Here is a 25,286-nt window from a genome sequence, read left to right as displayed (position 1 = left end):
TCTGGAGGTTGCACTGGAAGTCCAGGCCGAGTAGTAAGGCAGCGCAGAGGTTGGGGAGGACGTCGATGCCAGTAAACTCCACACCCTGGACAGTGAGAGTGGCTATGCAGTACCCCCGGATCGCCACGGAGTGGGACCCGGAGGCCAGGGAGATTCTCTGGTTAGCGGGGTGTACCGCGAGGGAGCAGCACCTTACCGTATCGGGATGAATGAAGCTCTCGGTGTTCCCGGAGTCCAGCAAACAGGAGATCTCGTGCCCATCTCGTGCACATTTGTAGAGGCGGTTGCTAGGTTGTGTGGGCGAGACTGGTCAATCGTGACCGAGGCGAGACGCAGCTGGTCGTCGATGGTGGTAGACGATGGGGTGCATGGGGGGCATGGGTCCTGGTACGATGGCGGAGCCCACGGGCCGCACATGCCATGGGGGAGACAAGATGGCGGCGCTTGATGCTCCTGGGGAGGACAAGATGGCAGCGCCCACGGTCCACACATGGTGAGGGTTGAACAAGATGGCGGCGCCCACGAGCCGCATATGGTCCGAGGGTGGGAAGATGGCGTCGCCCACTGGCCGTGCGTGGTCCGAGGAGGGGAAGATGGCAGTGCCCACTGGCCGTACGATTGGGGAGTCGGAACAATATCGGCGACTGAGCGGGCCTGGCACACCGTAGCGAAGTGCCCCTTCTTGCCGCAGGCCTTACAAAGGGCGCTCCGGGCCGGGCAACATTGTCGGGCTTGTTTTGGCTGCCCACAGAAGTAACATCTGGGGCCCCCGGGGGTGGTTGGCGGGAGCGCAGCCAGACGTGGGGTTGGCTGAGTGGGATCCCCGATGGGGCGGCCATCTGCGGAGTCCACGGTGCGTAGGAGGGGGCCGCGCGGCCGGGGGTGTAGGCCTGGATGTTGCGCAAGGCGATTGACAGTGAGAGCGCAAGCTTTTTGGTTGCCGCGAGGTCGAGGTGCTGGCAAATGTAATCTGACCCTATCCCCATAACAAAAGCGTCCCTCATAAGCAAGCTCGAGTGTTCCGTGGCCGTGATTGCCTGACAGTCACAGTCTCTGATACGGGGATTAGAGCACGCCAAAAATCTTCTACTGACTCATCAGGGAGTTGACTACGAGTGGAGAGGATGTGTCTGGTGTAAAGCGTGTTAGTCCACTGAGCGTAGTTTTCTTTCAGTAGCGCCATGGCGATGTCGTAGGTCGGCACGTCCTGGATAAGCAGAAAGATGTTGGCGCTCAGTCGCATGTAGAGGATCTGAATCTTCTGAGCTTCCGGAATAGGGTCTGGTGCAGACCTGATGTAAGCTTCGAAACATGCTAGCCAATGTTCAAAGTCCTTTTTGGCGTTGCCTGATTGCGGATCCAGCTGCAGGCGATCCGGCTTGATGCGGAGGTCCATCTTCTGAAAACTCTTAGTGTATTAAATTGATGCACGATCAATTACACAAAGACGAGAGTTGAATGCAATCGAGGCTTTAATACACTAGGATGTGTGGCCTCCTACAGCAGCTGACGAAATGGCTGCTATACGGGGAGCACACATATTTATACTCCGCCTACTGGGCGGAGCCAGCAGGCAGGGAATTACCCCCGCACCTGTAATACAGGGCCTTACAACAAATCACCTAATAGATACATCAGTGGTGACTACCACATGTACGACATACAGCTTCCATATCTTAACTTCCTTCCTTTTGGTTCTGCTTCCAGGTCAAGGGTTGTTAGGTTAAATGGGCCAGTATTTTAAAAAATTATTATCCAAGAAAAGTACCGTGGGCAGCACGGTAGCATGGTGGTTAGCATAAATGCTTCACAGCTCCAGGGTCCCAGGTTCGGTTCCCGGCTGGGTCACTGTCTGTGCGTAGTCTGCACGTCCTCCCCGTGTGTGCGTGGGTTTCCTCCGGGTGCTCCGGTTTCCTCCCACAGTCCAAAGATGTGCGGGTTAGGTGGATTGGCCATGCTAAATTGCCCGTAGTGTCCTAAAAAGTAAGGTTAAGGGGGGGGGGGGGGGTTGTTGGGTTACGGGTATGGGGTGGATACGTGGGTTTAAGTAGGGTGATCATTTGCTCAGCACAACATCGAGGGCCGAAGGGCCTGTTCTGTGCTGTACTGGTCTATGTTCTATGTTCTATCCCTTTAAAATTGATGCAAATTCTTAAAAGTGTTTTTCAAACATTCTTGAAAACAATTGCAGATTCCACAGACCTTTAAAAGAAATTATAAATTTTCCTTCCTGTACTGCTTCTAGGTCAAAGGTTGTCACGCCAACCAAAACCCCCCAGGTAAGCTACTGTATGGGTTGGATACAGAGAAAAGTTCCCTCGACTTGGCTCTTACTTTGTGTCTCAGGCTTAAAGGAGAACCCCTGCAATGCTTGAGATACTTTTCCCCCCCATTCTTCCTGTTTGTTCTTGAGATATAAATATCACTGGCAAGGCCAGCATTTATTGCTCATCCTTAATTGCCCTGAAACAATATTACCATCTACACTGGATCTACACTGCTCCAGGGATTGCAAATAGAGCCATTGGAAATAGATTTATCAGGGACTGTGATTCTTCCCACTCAGATTCAGATAACCCTGTATTCGATCAACACCTACTTCATTCAGCACCTATCTGGGTACATGTTCTGACCATCTTCTGCTACACATCAGTTTTCCAATACACTATGCTGTATTAATGTTGCAGATGTTAATCCGTTTGATTCTCCCCAATGACTCTCGGTAGGCACACCACCAACCTAATGCCAGCACCCTTGCCAATATCTTGGCTTCCACATGCAGCAGAGATATGAGCCTGTACAACCCACACTCCACTGAAATCTTGTCCTTCTTAAGCAACAGCGAGATCGATGCCCGCTCCATTGTTTTCGGCAAGACCCCACTGTCCATTGCGTCCTGGAACATTTCCACCAACGGCGCAAGCTTGTCCTTAAAGTTTTACTAAATTCGACCAGGAACCCACCTGGCCCCGCCACCTTCCCTGTCTGCGACCTCCTGATTGACACATTCACATTATCGACTCTTCCAGCCCTGCCCTCTCCACCTCACGTAACCGCGGATACTCTAACCCACCCAGAAACACCCTCAGCTTCTGCTCATCTGGTGGGTCCGACTTATACGAGTCCCTGTAAAACTCTTCAAACACTTTATTAATCTGTTCTGGAGCCACCACCAACCCCCCTGTCTTGTTCCGAACCAACTCCCTCGCCGCAGCCTCTCGACGGAGCGGACCTGCCAACATACGTCCTGCCTTCTCCCCGTCGTCAAAAATAGCCCTCCCTCACTCTGCTCAACTGACATACCGCTTTCCTGTGGACAGTAGGTCAAACCTCGCCTGCTTTCTTTTCGCCAGGAGTCCAGAATCAGTGTCCCCCGCATACCTCCCATCCACATCCAAAATTCCTTCTACCATCAGTTGGCATTCCTCCCTCTCATCCGTACTGGCCTTGAAACAGATCACCTCCCCCCTCACCACCGCCATCAGTGCCTCCCAGACCACCGTCGGCGAGACCGCCCCCGTACAACTGAACCCCACATACACCTCAATCACCTTCACTATCTTGTCACAGAAGCTCCGATGCACCAATAACCCCACATCCATCCTCCACCCCGGCCTCCAGGCCGCCCCCTTCTCCAGTACCATGTCCATCCAATGCGGAGCGTGATCTGAGATCACAATTGCCGAGCACTCTTCTCTCTCAACTCTGGCTAACATCGCCTTCCTTAACACAAAAAAGCCAATCCTTGAGAGCACTTTGTGTACCGGGGGGAATAATGAATACTCCTGACCCCTCGGGTGTAAAAATCTCCTTAGGTTAACCCCCTGCATCTCCCTAATGAGGCCTGCCAATGCTTTGCCCTCCCCCCCGTGTCCCAAACCACCCTCCCTCCATCCGGCGTGGTCAGTAAGCATGGCTGGGACTTGTCCACCCTCGGCTCCAGCACTGTGTTCCAATTCCTTCCCCCCCCCCCCACTGTCCACTCATGGATACCCAGATTCGGAATGGCAGCCAACGTTCTCTTCACAAACCCCGTATCATCCCAATTGGGGCCATATGGGTTTACCAACGCCACCAACCTCCCCTCCAGTGCACACGTAACAATCTTCCCCCCTGATCCGCCACCACCTTCTCCATCTGGAACCTTACCCACTTACCCAGCAAATACGCCACTGCTCAAGCCCGACTATTAAACCCAAATGAAACATCTGGCTCAACCAGCCCTTCCTAAGCCTCATCTGGTCCTTCACCCTCAGAGTGTCTCTTGCAGCATCACCACATCAGCTTTTAAACTCTTTAAATGGGCAAAAAACTCTTGCTCTTTTCACTTTTCACCCTCTTACGAACCACATCACCATTCTGACTGGGAGTCACTCTCACCACCTTCCCCCGTCACTCCTATCCGTCATCACCACTGCCCCAGGCCCCGCCTATCCTGTCGGACCTGCCCCATCCTTTTATTACCGTTGGCCGCTTCCCCTCCTGGAATCCCCCCCGATCCATTTCCTCTTGCAGACACCTCACCCAGTATTGATAGTTTCCCCCACCATTCACACCTCCCAGATCCATCGAACCCTGTATGACCAGGCTCCAATGACCACGGCCCCTCCACATACCACACTCCCGTTCACTAGCCAACCTTTGTTTGCTGGAGTGGTGACTCCTGTCAGAGCCCCCATTCTCCCAACCGCATCCTCAGTGACCCGGCACCACGTGTCCATAACCTCACATCCCTCAAAACAAACCCACAAAGGAACCACACACATAAGGAAAATGAAGAACACGTGTAAATAACCCCAACTCCCATTTAAGAGACAGAAACAAAAACCCTCATCCAAGGGAAAAACGCTCAAAAAGTAAAACATTCCCGTCCCCACCAACAAGTCCAAAGCCCAACTCTCATCTCATTCCCAATCCTTCAGCCTGAATGAACGCCTCCGACGCTTCAAATTAAAAGTCCTTCGAGTTGTGTGTCACTCTCAGCTTCGCTGGGTACACCACTCCGAACATCACTCCACTGCCGTACAGTGCCTCTTTCACCCGTCAAATGGTCGCCAACTCCGCCGTCGCGTCTTGGTATATGCGTATACCAACGCCTTCCCACTTCATTTCACAACTCTGTTTCGACCAGCTCAAGACCTTCTCCTTCACATGATAGCTGTGGAAGCAAACGAGAACCCCACTTTGGCGGCTCATTCGCTTCAGGCTTCGGCCTGAGCAACCGATGTGCCCTGACCAACTCATGGTGGTAGGGTTCTTCCCGCTTCCTCATCAACTCGAAAAACATCTTTACAAGGTACTCGGTTGGCCTTGGGCCCCCCACCCCCTTGAGCAGACCCATGGTCCTCAAATTCTGCCTGCTCGACCTGTTCTCCCGGTCCTTCCCTTTAGCTCTAAGTCCTTTGTTGACCTCCACCACCCTCCGCAGCTCCTCATCCATCGAGATGAACTGATCGCTGTGTTGCGACAGTAGCTCCTCCACTCCCTTCAACTTCTCTACTTGCTCCCGTATCTCAACCGAAGTCTTTGTCACTGCCACTTTTATTGGGCAATCGCCTCCTCCATCCACACGTTAAGCGAAGCTGTCATCTCCCTCCGAAGCACGGCCAGATGCTTGGTAAACAGCCTTTCAAACTCACCTCGGTCAGAGTCTCAACCGTGATGGGAGCAACGACGCAGTCCACAACATCTTTCTTCCTGTGGGACTCACAACAACACTCCCCGACAGACTTTCGCTCGCCCCCTTCTTTCCAGGACATTCTTCTGGGTCTTCAACATTCCCCAAACTCCTTATGACTTGCCACACTAGTTCATTCAAAACCTATCCCTGAAACCGAGCATAAAAGTCCAAAAACCAAAGATTCTAACAGGAGCCACCTAACGTACGACCTCCACCTACATGTCGCCACCGGAAGTCCTGATAGTTTTTATGCCAATCAACAATAGTTTCGTAGTCACTGTCACTGAGAATAATTTTGTAGTCCAGGTTTATTAACTTTTAAAAAATTCCACCAGCTGTTGGGTGGGATTTAAATCCAATAGCCTGGAAGTCCAGTAACATTGCCACTACACCATCTCCCATCTTTACTTAGTTCTCTACATTCACTTGCACTGTCTTTTCTCATGCTTCTACCAGTACAGTCCTTGCATCACCTTTGCCAGCGGTACTGCACTATGCTATAAATGAGGCATTTTCTGGTGATTCAGTAGACAGTGAAATTCCTGTGTTCTCCAAGTGTTTTAACCAACATTCATCCTTCAATCAAAACCCAACAAACATTTTATCTGCTCATTCATCTGATTGATACTTATAAGATCTTGCTGTTTGCATAATTTCTGCTCCATTTGCCGAAATAGTATCACTGCGTTTCAAAGAAATACACTACACATAAAGCATTTTGATGTTTGAGAGATATGGGGCGGGATTCTTCGACACGTCGCCCCGAGGCCGGCTCGCAATTCTCCCCAGAGCGGAGAATCGCCGCCATTGGCACCGGCGTGGTTGGCACAGCGCCGGTCGGGGGCAGCTCTATGCGGCCGGCCCGCTGATTCTCGGCCCGGGATGGGCCGAGCGGCCACCGTAAAACCGGCGAGTCCCGCCGGCCCCATCGATACCTGCTCTCAGCCGACAGGACCTCGGCGTTGAAGGGTCCGAGGGCGGCCTGTGGGGGGGGGGGGGGGGGGGGGGGGGGGGTCCGACCCCGGGGGGTGGCCTCCCATGTAGCCTGGCCCGCGATCGGGGCCCACCGATCAGTGGGCTGGCCTCTCTGGCAGGGGGTCTCGTTTCTTCCGTGCCGGACCCTGTAGTTCTACGCCATGTTGCGTCGGGGCCGGCACATTGAAGGAAGCCACTGCGCAAGCACACGTAGGCACCGGTGCCACTGTGCATTTGTGGGTTGGCGCCGGTGCCACTGTGCATGCGTGGATCCCGCGGCGCTCATTTGACGCCGGGATTAGCAACTGGAGCAGCGTGAACCGCTCCAGTGCCATGCTGGCCCTCTGTTGGGGCCACAATTGCTGATCCTGAGGCCGTCTTGATGCCGTTGAGAAACGTGACGCCGTTTCCGACGGTGTCAACACTGAGTCTCAGGATCACAGAATCCCACCCATGGATTCGAATTTTCGTGACCTGCTGAGATTTCATTTAAATGAGTGTTAAGTGGCTCCAGACAGGACTTCCGTCCTTTAGTTCTGCGGAAGTTCCACTTTAAGAGAGCTGCCAGCAGCCACAACACTGCAGTGGACAGAAGAAGAAATGCAGTTGGATGTTAGGGCCTCAGTCTGGGCACCAGAGATCCAGGCACGTTCAAGGGATCTGTAAAGTCTCAGGCAAGCGACCACTCAGAAGCGATCACTGTAGAAAAGTTTGGTTTTATTCACCTACCTATACACTCCTCCTGCTCCCCGAAGGGTCTCCCCGCCTGGCTCACACCCGGGCAGGTGTATTTATATAATAATAATCTTTATTAGTGTCACAAGTAGGCTTACATTAATGCTACAATGAAGTTACTATGGAAATCCCCGAGTCGCCACACTCCTGCTGCTGTTCGGGTACGCCGAGTGAGAATTCAGAGTGTCCAATTCACCGAACAAGCACATCTTTCAGGACTTGTGGGAGGAAACCGGAGCTCCCGGAGGAAATCCACGCAGACACGGGGAGAACGTGCAGACTCCGCACAGACAGTGAACCAAGCAGGAATCGAACCCGGGTCCCTGATGCTGTAAAACAACAGTGCTAACCACTGTGATATCGTGCCACCCTCCACTGTGCTACGTACCGCAGCAGTCCCGGCAGTCCGAGGAAAAGGGGGGTAGCCCCGCCCTTCATCTGGGGAAATCGTATTCAGGTGAGGCCGCAGGGACTCTGATGTTGCAGATCCCTGGGCCTCCTGTCAGGCTGTCACTGGATGCCAGGGCAGGGAGAGTTGGGAAGGTCAGAGGAGGTTGGGGTTAAAGAAGGCAAAGGGGATCATAGATTATCATAGAATTTACAGTGCAGAAGGAGGCCATTCGGCCCATCGAGCCTGCACCGGCTCTTGGAAAGAGCACCCTACCCAAGGTCAACACCTCCACCCTATCCCCATAACCCAGTAAACCCACCCAACACTAAGGGCAATTTTGGACACTAAGGGCAATTTATCATGGCCAATCCACCTAACCTGCACATCTTTGGACTGTGGGAGGAAACTGGAGCACCTGGTGGAAACCCACGCAGACACGGGGAGGATGTGCAGACACCGCACAGGCAGTGACCCAAGCTGGAATCGATCCTGGGACCCTGGAGCTGTGAAGCAATTGTGCTATCCACAATGCTACCATGCTGCCCACGGTACAGACCTGGGAGGTCTGTAGGCCACCGGACCTTAAGCCTGACTTTAGAAGGCATCCCTCACCCTCCGCTAACCTCGTCTGAAATGTAATTCTTGTGACTTTTGGTCTTCCTCCCCCACACAATCCTCCCATCAGACTAAAGGTTGAGGCTTAGGGGGAAACAGCCCTTAAGTGGCTAATAAATGGCCTTGTCCACCTGAGCGGAAAATCACTGTATGGCCGGGGCACGCAGGAGCCCAGAAGGAATTTGATCCCTTCAATTTCACGCTTCCACCCCCTCCCCACTCCCACCCACCCCCCAAGCACCCACCTAAACATCTGCCGGCAGGGGTCGTGTAAAATTCAGGACATGAAAAAGTGCTCTTTTCTATAAATTATTACACATATTGTAGAATCTGCAAAATGATTTTCAATGCCCAAGGGCTGAACAATGATTTACTGTTATATTGCAATACTTTATCGTTCTCAAACTCAGAATGAAGAGTCAATGTGTTCGCAGCCAATTAACTCGGCAGCGTATTGAGCAAATCAATCCAATGACATGGATCGGAGGATCACTTTTTTTTTAATTTAGAGTATCCAATTCTTTTTTTTCCAATTAAGGGTCAATTTAGTTTTGGCCAATCCATCTACTCTGCACATCTTTTTGGGTTGTGGGGATGAGACCCATGCAGACACGTGGAGAATGTGCAAACCCCATACGGACAGTGACCCGGGGCTGGGATGGAACCCAGGTCCTCAACACCATGAGGCAGCAGTGCTCACCACTGCGTCACCGTACCGCCCCTTGGATCAGAGGATTACTAACAATTCCACAGATATAGATGGCAGCGCTCCTTCTGAACATAGCTAGCATTAATAGTGCCCTCAGCTGGGCAGCACGGTGGCGCAGTGGGTTAGCACTGCGGCCTCACGGCGCCAAGGTCCCAGGTTCGATCCCGGCTCTGGGTCACTATCCGTGTGGAGTTTGCACATTCTCCCCGTGTTTGCATGGGTTTCGCCCCACAACCCAAAAAGATGTGCAGGCTAGGTGGATTGGCCATGCTAAATTGCCCCTTAATTGGAAAAACATTAATTGGGTCCTCTAAATTAAAAAAAAAATAGTGCCCTCAGCTGAGAAATCCTCCAATAGGCTTGGTATTAAAGTTGAATTTCTGGTACTGTATAAAAATAACTCGAGTTGTTCAATGCATCAATGCACAGAGAAGTGAGTGGCAGCCTGAGGCAGAGAGGTTTATCACTGATCAGCAGACACAGTGGCTGGCATCCGCTGTTTCTTTCCTATTTGCTTCTGGCATTGACCAATCTCTGTTCTAACCACAGCGAAGCCGAATGAAGAAAGCGGTATTCCAGCAACATCATTAAACCATTTCAATTATCCAGGCACACTTTCACCTTCTAATTAATGAACTTTCATTGAAAATGCCCACCCACCATGTCTTCATTAATAGGGTCATGTGTAAAAAGGTTCTTTCTTCCCCCTCCTACTGAACCTTACCAGAGACCCAGAATTCAGCTTTAAAATTTCTGCTTGCCCTGCGTCTGCACAGCCATGAGAGCTCACTGTAAAGCCAGAGAAATGTAGTGGCTATACTGGTCGAAAGGCCTGAAAGAATTCATCCGAGAGGCATGATGAGTTCGAATCCCAGCCAAATATGGCTGTAGGGTTTTAAATTCAATTAATGAAATTCTGCAATTCCAATCTAATATCAATAATGGTGACCATGAAACGACTGATGGCGGTAAAAGCCACATCTGGTTCATTAATTGAGGGAAAGGCCGTTCTTACTTGATCCAGGTGACTCCAGATGCACAGCAATGAGTCTAGCTTCCCTCTGAAAGGCCAATGGGGGGTTGGCTGAATGTGGAGTTGAGGCCGCAATCACATCTTATTGAATGACAGGGTCGGCTTGAGGGACTGAGTGTCCTTCTGCCGCTCCTAATTTGCATGCTTGTAAATGGCCCAGCCAGCCACTCAAGGGAGGCAGCCCACCACCATTTTCTCAAGGGATGTTTGGGGTATGCAACAAATGCAAGCATTTCCAGTGACATCCACATCTTGTGATTGAATGTTAAAAAAAAACAGCTGCCTTTTGAGACATTTTGTAGAGATACCACGTTCATAAAAACGTTTCCAACGCAGAGCACAAATCCCGTGAAAAGAAACTAACTGCCCACAATCTGATGAGAACGGTGCAGTCTTCTCCCAAGTTTCCTCCTTAGCAAACAAAATAAGGTTGTGGCAAAGGTTTTCTATGGACAATACCCCTTGCAGCACAAGAAGTTCAAAAGATAAAAATAAATGAATCCCTCCAATATATCCTACCTGTGTTATTAAAGCCCACCCCTCTATTACTCTCAATTTTCCACCAAAGCTCATCCCTCCAGTACCTCAACTCGGCCATTAAAGCTCATCCCTCCTCGTCAGAAGTACCTGCCTCTCAGACCCTGGACTAGAACTTGCATGATTGACAGTCACTCTACTCCTATTTACTTACACTGAAATGCACCTGAACCTTTCTCGCCTGACCTTCCAACTCAGGCCAGGTGGGGAAGGTGCAGTGCAATGGGTTTCCATGGCTTTCTTTCCAGTGCAGTAGCATTGGGGGAAAGGTAGGTACAACCTTTGGTTTACGGCGCTAGCTACTGTGAAGCAGGTAGATTTAATGGTACAGTCACCTTGAAAAGCCTGGGATAAGGTAAAGGTGTAAGATAGGTGATCGGGAGGGCAGGAAGAGGGTGGCCAGTTGCGGACGGGATTAGGTGGTCATTGGAGTAATCGGGGCTTGGGAGGGGATGGAGGTTAGTGAGGGGTCCCACAGGGAGTATAATCAGGAGATCCAGTGCTATAGTTACCCAGGAGTGAGAAATGTTTTAAATTCTTTTTCAGAGTAGCTATTCCTGTCAGAGGATCGGAACCATCTGAAGTCTATGTTTTGAATCAGGGTATCCAATGGTTCCCAGTGCAGAATAATTTCCCAACAGATGTTTGAACTTCCCGGGCAATTACCATGCAATCCGTACTTGAGGACTTCCAGGGATGGGAGGGGGGACTTCCAGGGGTTGGGGGGGGGGGGGGGGGGGGGGGGGGGCAGTACATCTTTGGGACACGTCCTGAATACAATTCCCCAGAGATCGGAGGTTGCGGGCCCCTGACGTGTTATTGGTATAATAAACTCTTCCAGGCAGTCCCTCAAATATGTGCACATGCACATATCCAGTTGCACACACTGGGTTTCACACCAATTTCCACCTGGTGCCGATCCCGTTGCACTGGGAGCATCGCGGGAGAGGCCCAAAATAGGCTTTGTGACAATCGCAAAGCCATGGAGGGGTCACCCGACCCATGTCTCCCGGCGTAATATGGATCACGCCCTCGTCGGACGTGATCATTTAAGTAATCTATTCGGCTCATCTAAATATGCGTGGTCGGGTTGAGGCCGCGTTCTCCTGGTTCTCAGGCGTTACTGAATGCACTGGCAATGCCTCACCCAGCTGCCGACTAGTACTGGGCTCCACAAGCAGAGACCAGGTGTGATGTCTATTCCCGGAGTCCGTTGGAGCCCCATGGGTGATTGGGGACAGGGTTGGCTAATGTGGCACTGCCAGGATGTCAGGGCAGTTCCCAGGTGCCAATTTGGGTGGGGTCCATAAAAAGTGGGTGGGCCTGAAAGGAGTGGGAATGAAAGAGGGAGGCCCGAAAGATTGGGGGCGGGGATCCCTCAGCGACCTCATAACGAGGTGTGCTAACACTGGTGAGGGGGAGGTGATGCTCATGTCTGCAGGGGTCACATTGCCCATGGGTTGGGGGGGGGGGGGGGATCCTCAAGCTCACTTTGAGATCAGGGCACCCTTTCAAAACAACGCACCGATGTCTGAGGACCCGATCTGGCTGGCAGGTTTAGTTCCCGACTGCAGGAACAAGTTCCAAGAGCGGAATTTATCGAGCAACCCTCTTGGCAGTGAAGACTTTTCTGACCTGGCTGTTGTCAATGGGACTTCCCATTGGCCGCACCCCTTGCTGCCGGGAAACCCATCAACGTCAGTGGGACGGGAATATTCCTCCACCGTGAACAGTCGATAAATTTCACTGTAGGTATAGGCTTGATCTGTGAGAAACTCCAGAAGCCCCCAGAAAATGACTCATGGCACGATTTAACCAAAAGGTTTCTAAGTGAGGTAGCTAGCGGGAACTGACGCGAGCTTCCCGCTGCTTGGACCAGCAAGACCACCACTGCTATAAAACATCAATGGGCCCACTGAACGAGGCCTTATGGGCTTCACGCTGCAAATGATGGTCCTCCGGCTGATTTGCTGGGACTGTGATCACCCTGCTAACAAGGGAGAGCAGCACTTAAACCGATCCTGCACAGTCAACGCGTGGCTCGTAACCATGCCACCAAGAAGACCAGCTCCACGATTCAGGGGTGTCGAACTGGGCAGATTACTGGATGTGGTAGAGGCCAGCGGGGATGGCTTGTTCCCCCGAGGGTCTCAGAGGATAAGCCAGTGCCACCTGGGAGGAATTGACAGCGGCCGTCAGCTCGGGGAGTGTGGCCAGGAGGACCGGCACCCAATGCCGCAAGAAGATCAACAACCTCCACCAAGCCGCATGGGTTTAAACCAGGCCTCCCTGCCCCCCACCACAAGTACGCGCCTGGCACTGCCCGAACCCAGCACCATTCTGACCCTCGGCCCACCCATATCCAGCAGTGCTGTCCACTCCCCCATACACCCCATTCCACTCCCTCCAACACCCTGGCCCTCTGATCCCGCTCCCCTACCACCGCGATGAATGACGAGTGTGGCTAACAATGCCCCCTCTGTGTCCACTCAGGAGAGGTTGGCCCACATCAGTTGGGAGAGGGCCCAGACGGGTGGTGGGTGCTGGACATCAGGGTCCTCATCTCCAATGAGGAGCGGGCCCTGAAGGATGTGCAGTTGGCCAATGACAGATCAGTAACCGACCTAAAGGTTGGCGTACGGTGCACAGGTGAGGGTTCACTGGCCCAACCCAGAGGAACTGTCATACGTGAGTTGTTGATATCATACAAAATGACCCAACAATCCCATTGACTACATGGCTGGGGAAATTGCAAATGCACTCGTGATAATTTACAAAAATTCACCAGACTCTGGGGTGGTCCCGGCGGATTGGAAATTAGCAAATGTGACACCACTGTTTAAAAAAGGTCGGCAGAAAGCAGGTAATCATAGCTTAGCTTAACTTCGGTAGTAGGGAAGATGCTGGACACTATCATCAAAGAAATAGCGAGGCATCTGGATGGAAATTGTCCCATTGGACAAATGCAGCATGAGTTCATAAAGGGCAGGTCGTGCCTAATTTATTTAGTGGAATTTTTTGAGGACATTACCAGTACGGTAGATAACGGGGAGCCAATGGATGGGGTACATGTGGATTTCCAGAAAGCTTTTGACAAGGTGCCACACAAAAGATTGCTGAAAAAGATAAATATGCATGGCGTTAAGGGTAAAGTAGTAGCACGGATAGAGGATTGGTTAGTTAATAGAAATCAAAGATTGGGGATTAATGGGTCTTTCTCTGGCTGGCAATCAGTAGCTAGTGGTGTCCCTCAGGGATCAGTGTTGGGCCCATAATTGTTCACAATTTACATAGATAATTTGGAGTTGGGGACCAAGTGCAATGTGTCCAAGTTTGCAGACAACGCTATGGTGAGTGGTAAAGAAAAAAGTTTAGAGGATATTGGAAGTCTGCAGAGGGATTTGGATAGTTTGAGTGAATGGTCTGGCAGATGGAATACAATGTTGACAAATGTGAGGTTATCCATTTTGGGAGGAATAACAGCAAAAGAGATTATTATTTAAATGATAAAGTATTAAAACATACTGCTGTGCAGAGAGACCTGGTGTGCTAGTGGATTAGTCGCAAAAGGTTGGTTTACAGGTGCAACAGGTGATTAAGAAAGCGAATGGAATTTTGTCCTTCATTGCTCGTGGGATGGAGTTTAAGACTAGGGAGGTTATGCTGCAACTGTATAAGGTGTTAGTGAGGCTACACCTGGAGTATTGTGTTCAGTTTTGGTCTCCTTACCTGAGAAAGGACGTACTGGCGCTGGAGGGTGTGCAGAGGAGATTCACTAGGTTAGGCCTGCCTAGAGTTTGAACATAGAAAAATACAGCACAGCAGGCCCTTCGGTCCACGATGTTGTGCCGAACTTTTGTCCTAGATTAAGAAAAATTAATCTACACCCCATCATTCTACCGTAATCCATGTACCTAGCCAATAGCTGCTTGAAGGTCCCTAATGTTTCCGACTCAACTACATCCACAGGCAATCCATGCCCCCACTACTCTCTGGGTAAAGAACCTACCACTGACATCCCCCTTTATATTCCACCATTCACTTTAAATTTATGTCCCCTTGTAATGGTTTTTTTCCACCCGGGGAAAAATTCTCTGACTGTCTACTCTATCTATTCAATGAATAAAAGCAAATTACTGCGGATGCTGGAATCTGAAACGAAAGGTAAAATGCTGGAAAATCTCAGCAAGCCTGGCAGCATCTGTAGGGAGAGAAAAGAGCTAACATTTCAAGTCCGATGACTCTTTGCAGAGATTTTCCAGCATTTTCCCTTTCGTACTCTATCTATTCCCCTGATCATCTTATAAACCTCTATCAAGTCGCCCCTCATCCTTCTCTGTTCTAATGAGAAAAGTCCTAGCACCCTCAACCTTTCCTCATAAAACCTACTCTCCATTCCAGGCAACATCCTGGTAAAATCTCCATTGCATCTTTTCCAAAGCTTCCACATCCTTCCTAAAATGAGACGACCAGAACTGCACACAAGACTCCAAATGTGGCCTTACCAAGGTTTTGTACAGCTGCATCATCACCTTACGGCTCTTAAATGCAATCCCTCTGCTAATGAACGCCAGCACACCATAGGCCTTCTTCACAGCTCTATCCACTTGAGTGGCAACTTTCAAAGATCTATTAACATAGACCCCAAGATCTTTCTGCTCCTCCACATTGCCAACAACCCTACCGTTAACCCTGTATTCCGCATTCATATTTGTCCTTCCAAAATGGATAACCTCAAACTTTTCAGGGTTAAACTCCATCTGCCACTTCTCAGCCCAGCACTGCATCCTTTCTATGTCTCTTTGCAGCCGACAACAGCCCTCCTCACTATCCACAACTCCACCAATCTTCGTATCGTCTGCAAATTTACTGACCCACCCTTCAGTTCACTCATCCAAGTCATTAATGAAAATCACAAACAGCAGAGGACCCAGAACTGATCCCTGCGGAACGCCACTGGCAACTGGGCTCCAGGCTGAATATTTGCCATCCACCGCCACTCTCTGACTTCTATCGGTTAGCCAGTTCGTTATCCAACTGGCCAAATTTCCCACTATCCCATGCCTCCTTACTTTCTGCATAAGCCTACCATGGGGAACCTTATCAAATGCCTTACTAAAATTCATGTACACTACATCCACTGGTTTACCTTCATCCACATGCTTGGTCACCTCCTCAAAGAATTCAATAAGACTTGTGAGACAAGACCTACCCCTCACAAATCCGTGCTGACTATCCCTAATCAAGAAGTGTCTTTCCAGATGCTCACAAATCCTATCGCTCAGTACCCTTTCCATTACTTTGCCTACCACCAAAGTAAGACTAACTGGCCTGTAATTCCCAGGGTTACCTTATTCCCTTTTTTGAACAGGGGCACGACATTCGCCACTCTCCAATCCCCTGGTACCACCCCTGTTGACAGTGAGGACGAAAAGATCATTGCCAATGGCTCTGCAATTTCATCTTTTGCTTCCCATAGAATCCTTGGATATATCCCGTCAGGCCCGGGAGACATGTCTATCTTCAAGTTTTTCAAAATGCCCAACACATCTTCCTTCCTAACAAGTATCTCCTCGAGCTTACCAGTCTGTTTCACACAGTCCTCTCCAATAATATGGCCCCTCTCATTCGTAAATACTGAAGAAAAGTACTTGTTCAAGACCTCTCCTATCTCTTCAGATTCAATACACAATCTCCCGCTACTGTCCTTGATCGGACCTACCCTCGCTCTAGTCATTCTCATATTTCTCACATATGTGTAAAAGGCCTTGGGGTTTTCCTTGATCCTACCCGCCAAAGATTTTTCATGCCCTCTCTTAGCTCTCCTAATCCCTTTCTTCAGTTCCCTCCTGGCTATCTTGTATCCCTCCAGCGCCCTGTCTGAATCTTGTTTCCTCAGCCTTAATGAGTCTCCTTCTTCCTCTTAACAAGACATTCAACCTCTCTTGTCAACCATGGTTCCCTCACTCGACCATCTCTTCCCTGCCTGACAGGAACATACATATCAAGGACACGTAGTACCTGTTCTTTGAACAAGTTCCACATTTCACTTGTGTCATTCCCTGACAGCCTATGTTCCCAACTTATGCACTTCAGTTCTTGTCTGACAGCATCGTATTTACCCTTCCCACAATTGTAAACCTTGCCCTGTTTCACGCACCTATCCCTCTCCATTACTGAAGTGAAAGTCACAGAATTGTGGTCACTGTCTCCAAAATGCTCCCCCACTAACAAATCTATCATTTGCCCTGGTTCATTACCAAGTACCAAATCCAATATGGCCTCCCCTCTGGTCGGACAATCTACATACTGTGTTAGAAAAGCTTCCTGGACACACTGCACAAATACCACCCATCCAAATTATTTGATCTAAAGAGTTTCCACTCAATGTTTGGGAAGTTGAAGCCACCCATGACTACTACCCTGTGACTTCTGCACCTTTCTAAAATCTGTTTCCCAATCTGTTCCTCCACATCTCTGCCGCTATTGGGGGGCCTATAGAAAACTCCCAACAAGGTGACTGCTCCTTTCCTATTTCTGACTTCTACCTCAGTCGGCAGATACTCCTCGAACTGCCTTTCTGCAGATGTTATACTGGCCGGGATTCTCCCATAACTGGCGGGGCGGGGGGTCCCGGCATGTTGGAGTGGCGTGAACCACTCCGGCAACGGGCCGCCCCAAAGGTGCGGAATTCTCCGCACCTTTAGGGGCCAAGCCCTCACATTGAGGGTCTAGGCCCGTGCAGGAGTGGTTCCCACTCCGCCGGCTGGCGTGAACGGCCTTTGGCGCCACGCCAACCGGGACCGAAAGGACTTCACCGGCCGGCATAAGTCCGCGCATGCGCTGGAGCGTCAGCAGCTGCTAATGTCATACCGGCGCATGTGCAGGGGAGGGGGTGTCTTCCGCCTCTGCCATGGTGAAGACCATGGTGAAGGCGGAAGAAAAAGAGTGCCCCTACGGCACAGGCCCGCCCGCCGATCGGTGGGCCCTGATCGCGGGCCAGGCCACCCAGGGGGACACCCCCGGGGTCAGATTGCCCCGCGCCCCTCCCCAGGACCCCGGAGCCCGCCCGTGCCACCAATCCCGCCGGTCAGGTAGGTGGTTTAAACCACGCCGGCGGGAGAGGCCTGTTAGCGGCAGGACTTCGGCCTATCACGGGCCGGAGAATTGCCGTGGGGGGCCCGCCGACCGGCACGCCGCGATTCCCGCCCCCGCCAAATCTCGGGGGGTGGAGAATTCGGGACACGGCGGGGGCGGGATTGATGCCGGCCCCGGACGATGATCCGACCCCCCGGGGGTCGGACCCTAACCCTAACCCTAATCCTAACCCTAAACCCGGGGGGTCAGAGAATCCCGCCCACTATCTCTAATTAACCATGCCACCCCCCTCAACCTCTTTTACCACCCTCCCTAATCTTATTGAAGCATCTATAACCAGGAACCTCCAACAACCATTTCTGCCCCCCTTCTATCCAAGTTTCCGTTATGGCCACCACATCGTAGTCCCAAGTACCGATCCATGCCTTAAGTTCACCCACCTTATTCCTGATGCTTCTTGCGTTGGAGTATACACACTTCAATCCATCTCCGTGCCTGCAAGTACTCTCCTTTGTCAGTGTTACCTTCCCGACTGCCTCACTACACACTTTGGCATCCTGAATATCGCTATCTTAGTTGCTGGACTACAAATCCGGTTCCCATTCCCCTGCCAAATTAGTTTAAACCCTCCCGAAGAGTACTGGAAAACCTCCCTCCCAGGATATTGGTGCCCCTCTGGTTCGGATGCAACCCGTCTGCTTGTACAGGTTCCATCTTCCCCAGAATGCGCTTGAATTATTCAAATATCTGAAGCCCTCCCTCCTACACCATTCCTGCAGCCACGTGTTCAACTGTACTCTCTCCCTATTCCTAGCCTCGCTATCACGTGACACCGGCAACAAACCAGAGATGACAACTCTGTCTGTTCTGGCTTTTAACTTCCAGCCTAACTCCCTAAACTTGTTTATCACCTCCACACCCCTTTTCCTACCTACGTCGTTGGTACCAAGGTGCACCACGACTTCTGGTTGCTCACCCTCCCCCTTAAGGATTCTGAAGACGTGATGACATGATCCGAGACATCCCTGGCCCTGGCACCCAGGAGGCAACAAGCCTTCTGCGAGTCTCGCTGTCGACCACAGGATCTCCTATCTATTCCCCTAACCATTGAATCTCCTATTACTATTGCTTATCTATTCTCCCCCTTCCCTTCTGAGCCCCAGAGCCAGACTCAGTGCCAGAGACCTGGTCGCTAGGGCCTTCCACCAGTAGGTCACACCCCCACAACAGCATCCAAAACGGTATACTTGTTTTGAAGGGGAACGGCCACGAGGGATCCCAGCGCTGTCTGCCTGTTCGTTTTCTTTCCCCTGATTGTAACTCAGCTACTCTTGTCCTGTACCTTGGGTGTGGTTACCTCCCTGTAACTCTTCTCTATAACCCCTTCTACCTCCCGGATGATCCAAAGTTCATCCAGCTCCAGCTCCATTTCCTTAAAACGGTCTCTGAGGAGCTGGAGTTGGGTGCAATTCCCACAGGTATAGTCAGCGGGGACACCGGTGGTATCCCTCACCACGCACATCCTAGAGGAGCATGCAACTGCAAAAACCTCCATCCCCTCTTACCTTACAGAATACAGCTGCCCTGTGACCAACTGGAACTCCGCCCTCCGACTCTGCTCCCAGTCAGCTGCACACTCTGTAAACTCCTGGCTCCCTTCTCGCTCTTTGAGGAAATGAAATGAAAGGAGCACCTTGCTCCCTCCTCACCTAACTCCCTCAGTCACCAAACTCTCACTATAGCACTCAAATGCACGCAAAATCTGCACTCCCTCAGTCACCAAACTCCCACTATAGCACTCAAATGCACCCAAATTCTGCACTCCCTCAGTCACCAAACTCTCACTATAGCACTCAAATGCACCCAAAATCTGCACTCCCTCAGTCACCAAACTCTCACTATAGCACTCAAATGCACCCAAATTCTGCACTCCCTCAGTCACCAAACTCTCACTATAGCACTCAAATGCACCCAAAATCTGCACTCAGTGCAAACAAAGTCTGCACTGTAGCTAGCTCACATTTATACTGTGACTCTAGCCTCTGAAAACTGGCCTAATCTAATTAACTAATTAACAAGCTCCAGCTGCAAGTACATACAAGTAGAACCTTTGTTTAAAGCTGATTGAAAATTCACCTTCTTCTAGACCAAACAGCAACTTTTAAGTTAATTAACTAAATAAAAGAAAGACTAGACTTTAGATAAAAATGAACCCTTATACTCCCTCAGTCACCAAACTCTCACTATAGCACCCAAATGCACCCAAAATCAACACTCAGTTCTGGCACTTTGGCCTGCCACTATATGTGCATGTCCAGGGAGCCAAACTGGCCCCGTTGTGCCAGGAGACTGAAGAAGAAAAACCTTGTCAGCCTTCACTGTTTTCCCTTAATTAGCTCTTAACAAGATTAATTGCCTGGGGCAGCCTTACTGAGCTGCAACCTATGGCTATAATTGAGAACATGGTTGGGAGATCAACCGACTAGCAAGCCTGATAATTTTCAGGCTCTCCCTACCTCTATTCCTGACTTCGAGAGAGCATGAAGATTCATCCCACAGTGTTACACAGTCACAGAGACTCGGTGACTGCGGCTGTTCAAGAAGGCAGCTCACCACCACCTTCTCAAGGACAACTAGGGATAAGCAATAAATGCTAGCCCAGCCAATAATGCCCACATCCCATTAATGAATAAAATAAAGTCTCACATGCTTATTTCCATATTTAAATATCTACACCTTTTAGTCTTCAGTCTTTATCATGTAAAGTTCTGAACCCAGCTAAAACAATGTGCACTGCAGCAACAAAAACAATAAGAATAAATTCAAACAATGTCGTTAATATGAAAAAAAACTTGTCAGGACACCAGAGATGTAAGGAAGCAAATGGACACCATGCGAAAGAAGAGAAATCAAAACTTATAACCAAAGAGAGAGAGGGGGAGAGAGCACAAGAGTAAGGTAGAAAGGTGTATATGTTTGTGGATGTATTTCCAGAGCTTGGGGCCTAAGCAGCTGAAAGCACAGCCACCAGCAACAGGGCAAAGAGTTGGGGAAATGCAGAGCTGATGTGTGTGATGCTGTTGCACTGCAGGATGTTGTAGAGAGCGGGAGGAACAAGGTCATGAAGGGATCTAAACATGAGGACAAGGATTTTAAATGTGAGGCTTGGCGTGATTGGGTAACAACATAATTGACTGGTGATAGGTTTTGTGTGTGCTGTAGAGTTTTGCATCAGCTGAATGTTAATGGGTGGAGAATGGAATGATAGCCAGGAGAATATAGAAATAGTTGCAAGGAGTCTGTGATAATGGAGATAATGGCATAATTCTTGCCAATGTTCAACTGGAGGAAATTCCGGCTCAACTCCAAGATCAGTTATAAGAGAAGTGGAACTTTAGAGGATGCTTGACTGCTATAAGTAGATCTAGATTTTCTGAGGACTTGGGTCAAGATTGGCAAACGCTGTTTACCTTGGATAAGTACAGTGTTATACATGTGGACATGTCAAATACTGAACCTGTGTACATCCTTCAGGGAAAAAAAAAAGCCAGTGGTGAAAGAAAGATATGTGTCCATTTTAATGCATCAATCCATAGAGGTTCACAACCAATGCTGTTGAGAGAGGAATTAGAGTCCGATATTTGGGATGAAGCGCAGGGGAAATGATGGTGTAGCGGTAATGTTCCTACACTGACAATTCAGAGACCAAGGCTCGCGCTGTGGAGACATGGGTTTAAATCCCATCACCATAACTGAATAGTGGAATGTAAATTCAGTGAATAAATCTGGAATTGAGGTGAGCCTCAGTAAATAGTGACTATGACCGCCATTGTGGTTCACTAATGTCCTTTAGGGAAGGAAATCTGCCATCCTCACCCATTCTGGACTACGTGTGATTCCAAACCCACATTTCCCTCTGAAATGGCCAGACAAGCCACCCAGTTAAGGGCAAATGCTAGCCTTTCCAGTGATGCCCACATCCCATGAAAGAAAGAAAAACACTACAGAGGGTCCACGTGTGGAGAAGTTTGGCTTGGATTGCAAAGGGAAAGGAAGGAAGCAGCAGAGGCAGCTGAATGATCTCTATCGTGGTGACAACGAAAGGCCTTGAACTTCTTACACTTGTTTATAAAGTTGAGGATGAAAGGAATGGGAGGTAGAAAAATGAATTGGGATGGGGTGAGGATTACCTTTGTTCTCCAAAATAAATCTTCATGTAGTTGATAGTTCTGAGGTAAGGTGTGGCCTGCAAGAACTTGATGTCGCTCAGCTGGATCTGACAATGAACAGATAAGCCATTCACCCGTCAAGACTGTATGCTTTGGCCTTAAGGAAGTGTAGTTGGAGGCTGTATCAGAGGGAATGGTGTTGTGGGAGTGATCGAAGAAATCAACATGGTAGTGAATGGAGCATCAAAGAATTTAGTTGTCACCATAGAACAGATCGGTGGTCTCAGGGGCCACTAAGATCAGTCAGTTTAAACACTGGCTATGGGTGTTAGGAGAGGCGGAGGATGTGGGGAATGTGTGAAGATTATCAATAGCAGCCACAAATTACTAAGTGTTCACATTTCTATTTCGCACAAAAATATTTAGTGACCACTTTGAGGACTGTTCATTTGAGTGCCAAGTAGTCGGAGAAACTAACTACAGCATGCATGGAGTATGCCGTGGCCGCACACAAGCAAATCTGGCAAAGCGTGTCTCAGTCAGGCAGCTGGGCTCTATTTGCATCCACATTGGTTGCATTTCCCAAAATGACACGGATCACAATTCTGGACATGAATAAGAGCACAAAAGCCAATATTGGACCTTTAGGCCCCTGTTTTACATTTGTAATACAAGTGCAAAATAGTCAAATTTCCAAGATAAATGCATATTATTGGGGATGCTGGAATCTGAAACAAAAACAGAAAATGCTGGACAATCTCAGCAGGTCTGACAGCTTCTGTAGAGAGAAGGGAGATAACTTTTTGAGTCTGGATGTCCCTTTGGCAAAGCTTTGTCAAACTTCCAAATCTACTTGTTGTACAGTAAATTGTTCAATTCCCAAATTCAGTCAATAGATCAAACATGGCAATGCATACTTGACTTTGTTGGTCCTTTAACACATTACAGCTAAACACAGTTTTTTTCTCCTTCGGTGTTTCTTTTTTGCCAGACCTAATGCACATTCTATTGATATGTTGGGAGATTGTAAGCTCGTCTCTCCCCCCCCCCCCCCCCCCCCCCCCCACCCATTTGAGAGGATTGTTGACGGGGGACCATGTTGGGGCTGTTACAGGATGAGTAATGTTTCCTTTTGCTTATACCTCTGCTTAGGTTGTGCAGTTTTATCATTTCCTGCCGTCTCAAGGCTCCAAATGCCTGGCTGTCCGTACAACTTACCATTAAGCCCCTGTAAGGTGGAGGGTAGGAGCTGCAGCTTCCAGCCATTGCCTCGGGGTAATAATTCATCTTCAAGATCTGCAGAAAACCACAAGAAGCAAGAGTCTGTTAAATGTTGGATCCTTTGACATTCCCCAGGGAAGGGAAACACTAACCTAGTTTACTCCCATTGCCATTTATACCTTTTTCTGAGGGAATGTCTCTTAATTTTCAATACAGGCAGTCCTCAACCTTGCGACATTCGAGTTACAATGAACTCCACTTAGGACATTTAGACATTGACACCCTGTTTTGACTTTACAATGTTGGTTTCAACTTTATGGTGCCATGCCAGCAAACAAATTTTGTCTTTACTGATTATTATGTTGCACCTTCCACCCGCAGGAAGGGCAAATGATTTCTCAGATGCAGTACAGAAGTGTTTTTGTAAGTATAAGCACGATTATATCATGGGAGATACACTATTGTAAGGCAATTATAATGAAGCAAAAGATCTCAAAAGCCTTTCACTATTCAATGAAAATAGGACATTGTGCCATGGTTCAGGGACCAATGCCCCATTTATAATATTGTTCCTGTTGAAAACCAGTTCTGATTCCTGATGTTTCGACTTACAACTTCTTTTTTGCGAACCAATTGTGTCATAAGTCCGAGGATGCCTGTACAGTTATATCAAAATTAAACTTAAAAGTTTGACAGGTCACGCCACCTTGCTTCATTTCCCAACACAAAATGCAGTTTAACAACGGTTGAATGTTTAAAATGTCATTAATGTGATTTCTATAATACAGGGTTTCCATGAGGTGGGCACTGATCTACCAAGTGAAATGAATGGTGTTGAGATGAGGAGTGATGCCTGCACTATTGTGGTATCCACTGTGGTGTGGAGTTACTGACACATGCTGCAACGTACACACTGACTAATATTGAATTTTGTACACAGTTGTTGATATACACTTGCACACAGCAATTAACACAGTACACAAATGATTCGGCTATTCCCCTGTGCACACTGATGTATACACAATAAACGATACACATTCTTGTTATTTATACATTGCTGTGCATAATGATTGAGATTATGTACGCAATAAGAAAACTTTTCACAATGATTCATGCACTTTCCTGTGGATTCTGGGATGAGCATTCATTGGTACACACACTCTTCTTGCTCTACAATGTTGCACGCAATGACCGTGTCGAGTGATCTTCACGGGGATTGATACAGATGTTGCAGTGACTAATGCATTTGTTCCCAGTGACTATTGTGCACAGTGACCAACTCGTGCAGATTGTTACCCAGTAGTAGGTCCACACCCTGGGATACAATGCACAGAAGCCCCCGCAGAAAATCAAAGAGATTTGTAGGAACTGAAGCACGAATGATCTTGCTCAGAATGACGAGTTCTCACTGACAACACCAAGCACATACCCTCCACACCCATAAAGATGTTTCAGAATGAGACATTTCAAATTTAACGTCGATTCTGTGGCAATTCCACAGAAATACTGAATAGAATAACAGCCGGCATTTACCTTGAGATTTCGGTCAGGGTTCTTCAGCGGCCAGATTCCCTGCTCTCAGTCCTTTATACGCCGCTGCCTGCTAGTCACTCAGTGCAGATCTCCAGTTCCTCGGGGCTGGAGTGTCAGGGACAGTGAGTGGACTCCACCTATTTAACAGCCCTGAGTAATTTACATCACGTCCTACCGGATCCCAACCTTCCTGAAACAGGAATTGCGAGAGGTCACCCGGGACTGGTCCAGTTACAAGTTAGTCTCTCACAGCCGCAAGAATTACTGCTGCAGAGAGCTGGCTGGCCGACATTGGGACAGTTGCTAAGTTTGGGCTGACAAGGACATAGACATAGACATAGAATTTACAGTGCAGAAGGAGGCCGTTCGGCCCATCGAGCCTGCACTGGCTTCTGGAAAGAGCACCCTACCCAAGGTTAACACCTCCACCCTATCCCCATAACCTAGTAACCCCACCCAACACTAAGGGTAACTGGACACTGAGGGCAACTTATCATGGCCAATCCAACTAACCTGCACATCTTCGGACTGTGGGAGGAAACCAGAGGACCCGGAGGAAACCCACGCACACACGGGGAGGATGTGCAGAC

General features: G+C 49.3%; 1 protein-coding gene across 2 annotated transcripts in view; it reads right to left on the bottom strand.

Moving 5' to 3' along the window:
• The window catches only part of ets1 (v-ets avian erythroblastosis virus E26 oncogene homolog 1), a 144,259-nt gene extending 119,446 nt beyond the window's left edge, over positions 1–24,813 (bottom strand). For both annotated transcript variants that reach the window (XM_038779063.1, XM_038779065.1), the window contains exons 1-2: positions 24,697–24,813; positions 23,161–23,238 (exon numbers count right to left, since the gene is read on the bottom strand). In XM_038779063.1, the coding sequence (XP_038634991.1) occupies positions 23,161–23,229 (69 nt within the window). In that variant the 5' untranslated portion in view covers positions 23,230–23,238; positions 24,697–24,813. The remainder of the gene's footprint in view (positions 1–23,160; positions 23,239–24,696) is intronic.
• Between the last annotated feature and the right edge of the window lie 473 nt (positions 24,814–25,286).

Source organism: Scyliorhinus canicula, chromosome 19, assembly GCF_902713615.1.
Source record: "Scyliorhinus canicula chromosome 19, sScyCan1.1, whole genome shotgun sequence".
NCBI lineage: Eukaryota > Metazoa > Chordata > Chondrichthyes > Carcharhiniformes > Scyliorhinidae > Scyliorhinus > Scyliorhinus canicula.
Note: the sequence above shows the minus strand (reverse complement) of the source record. Positions and strands in the feature narration are given on the sequence as shown.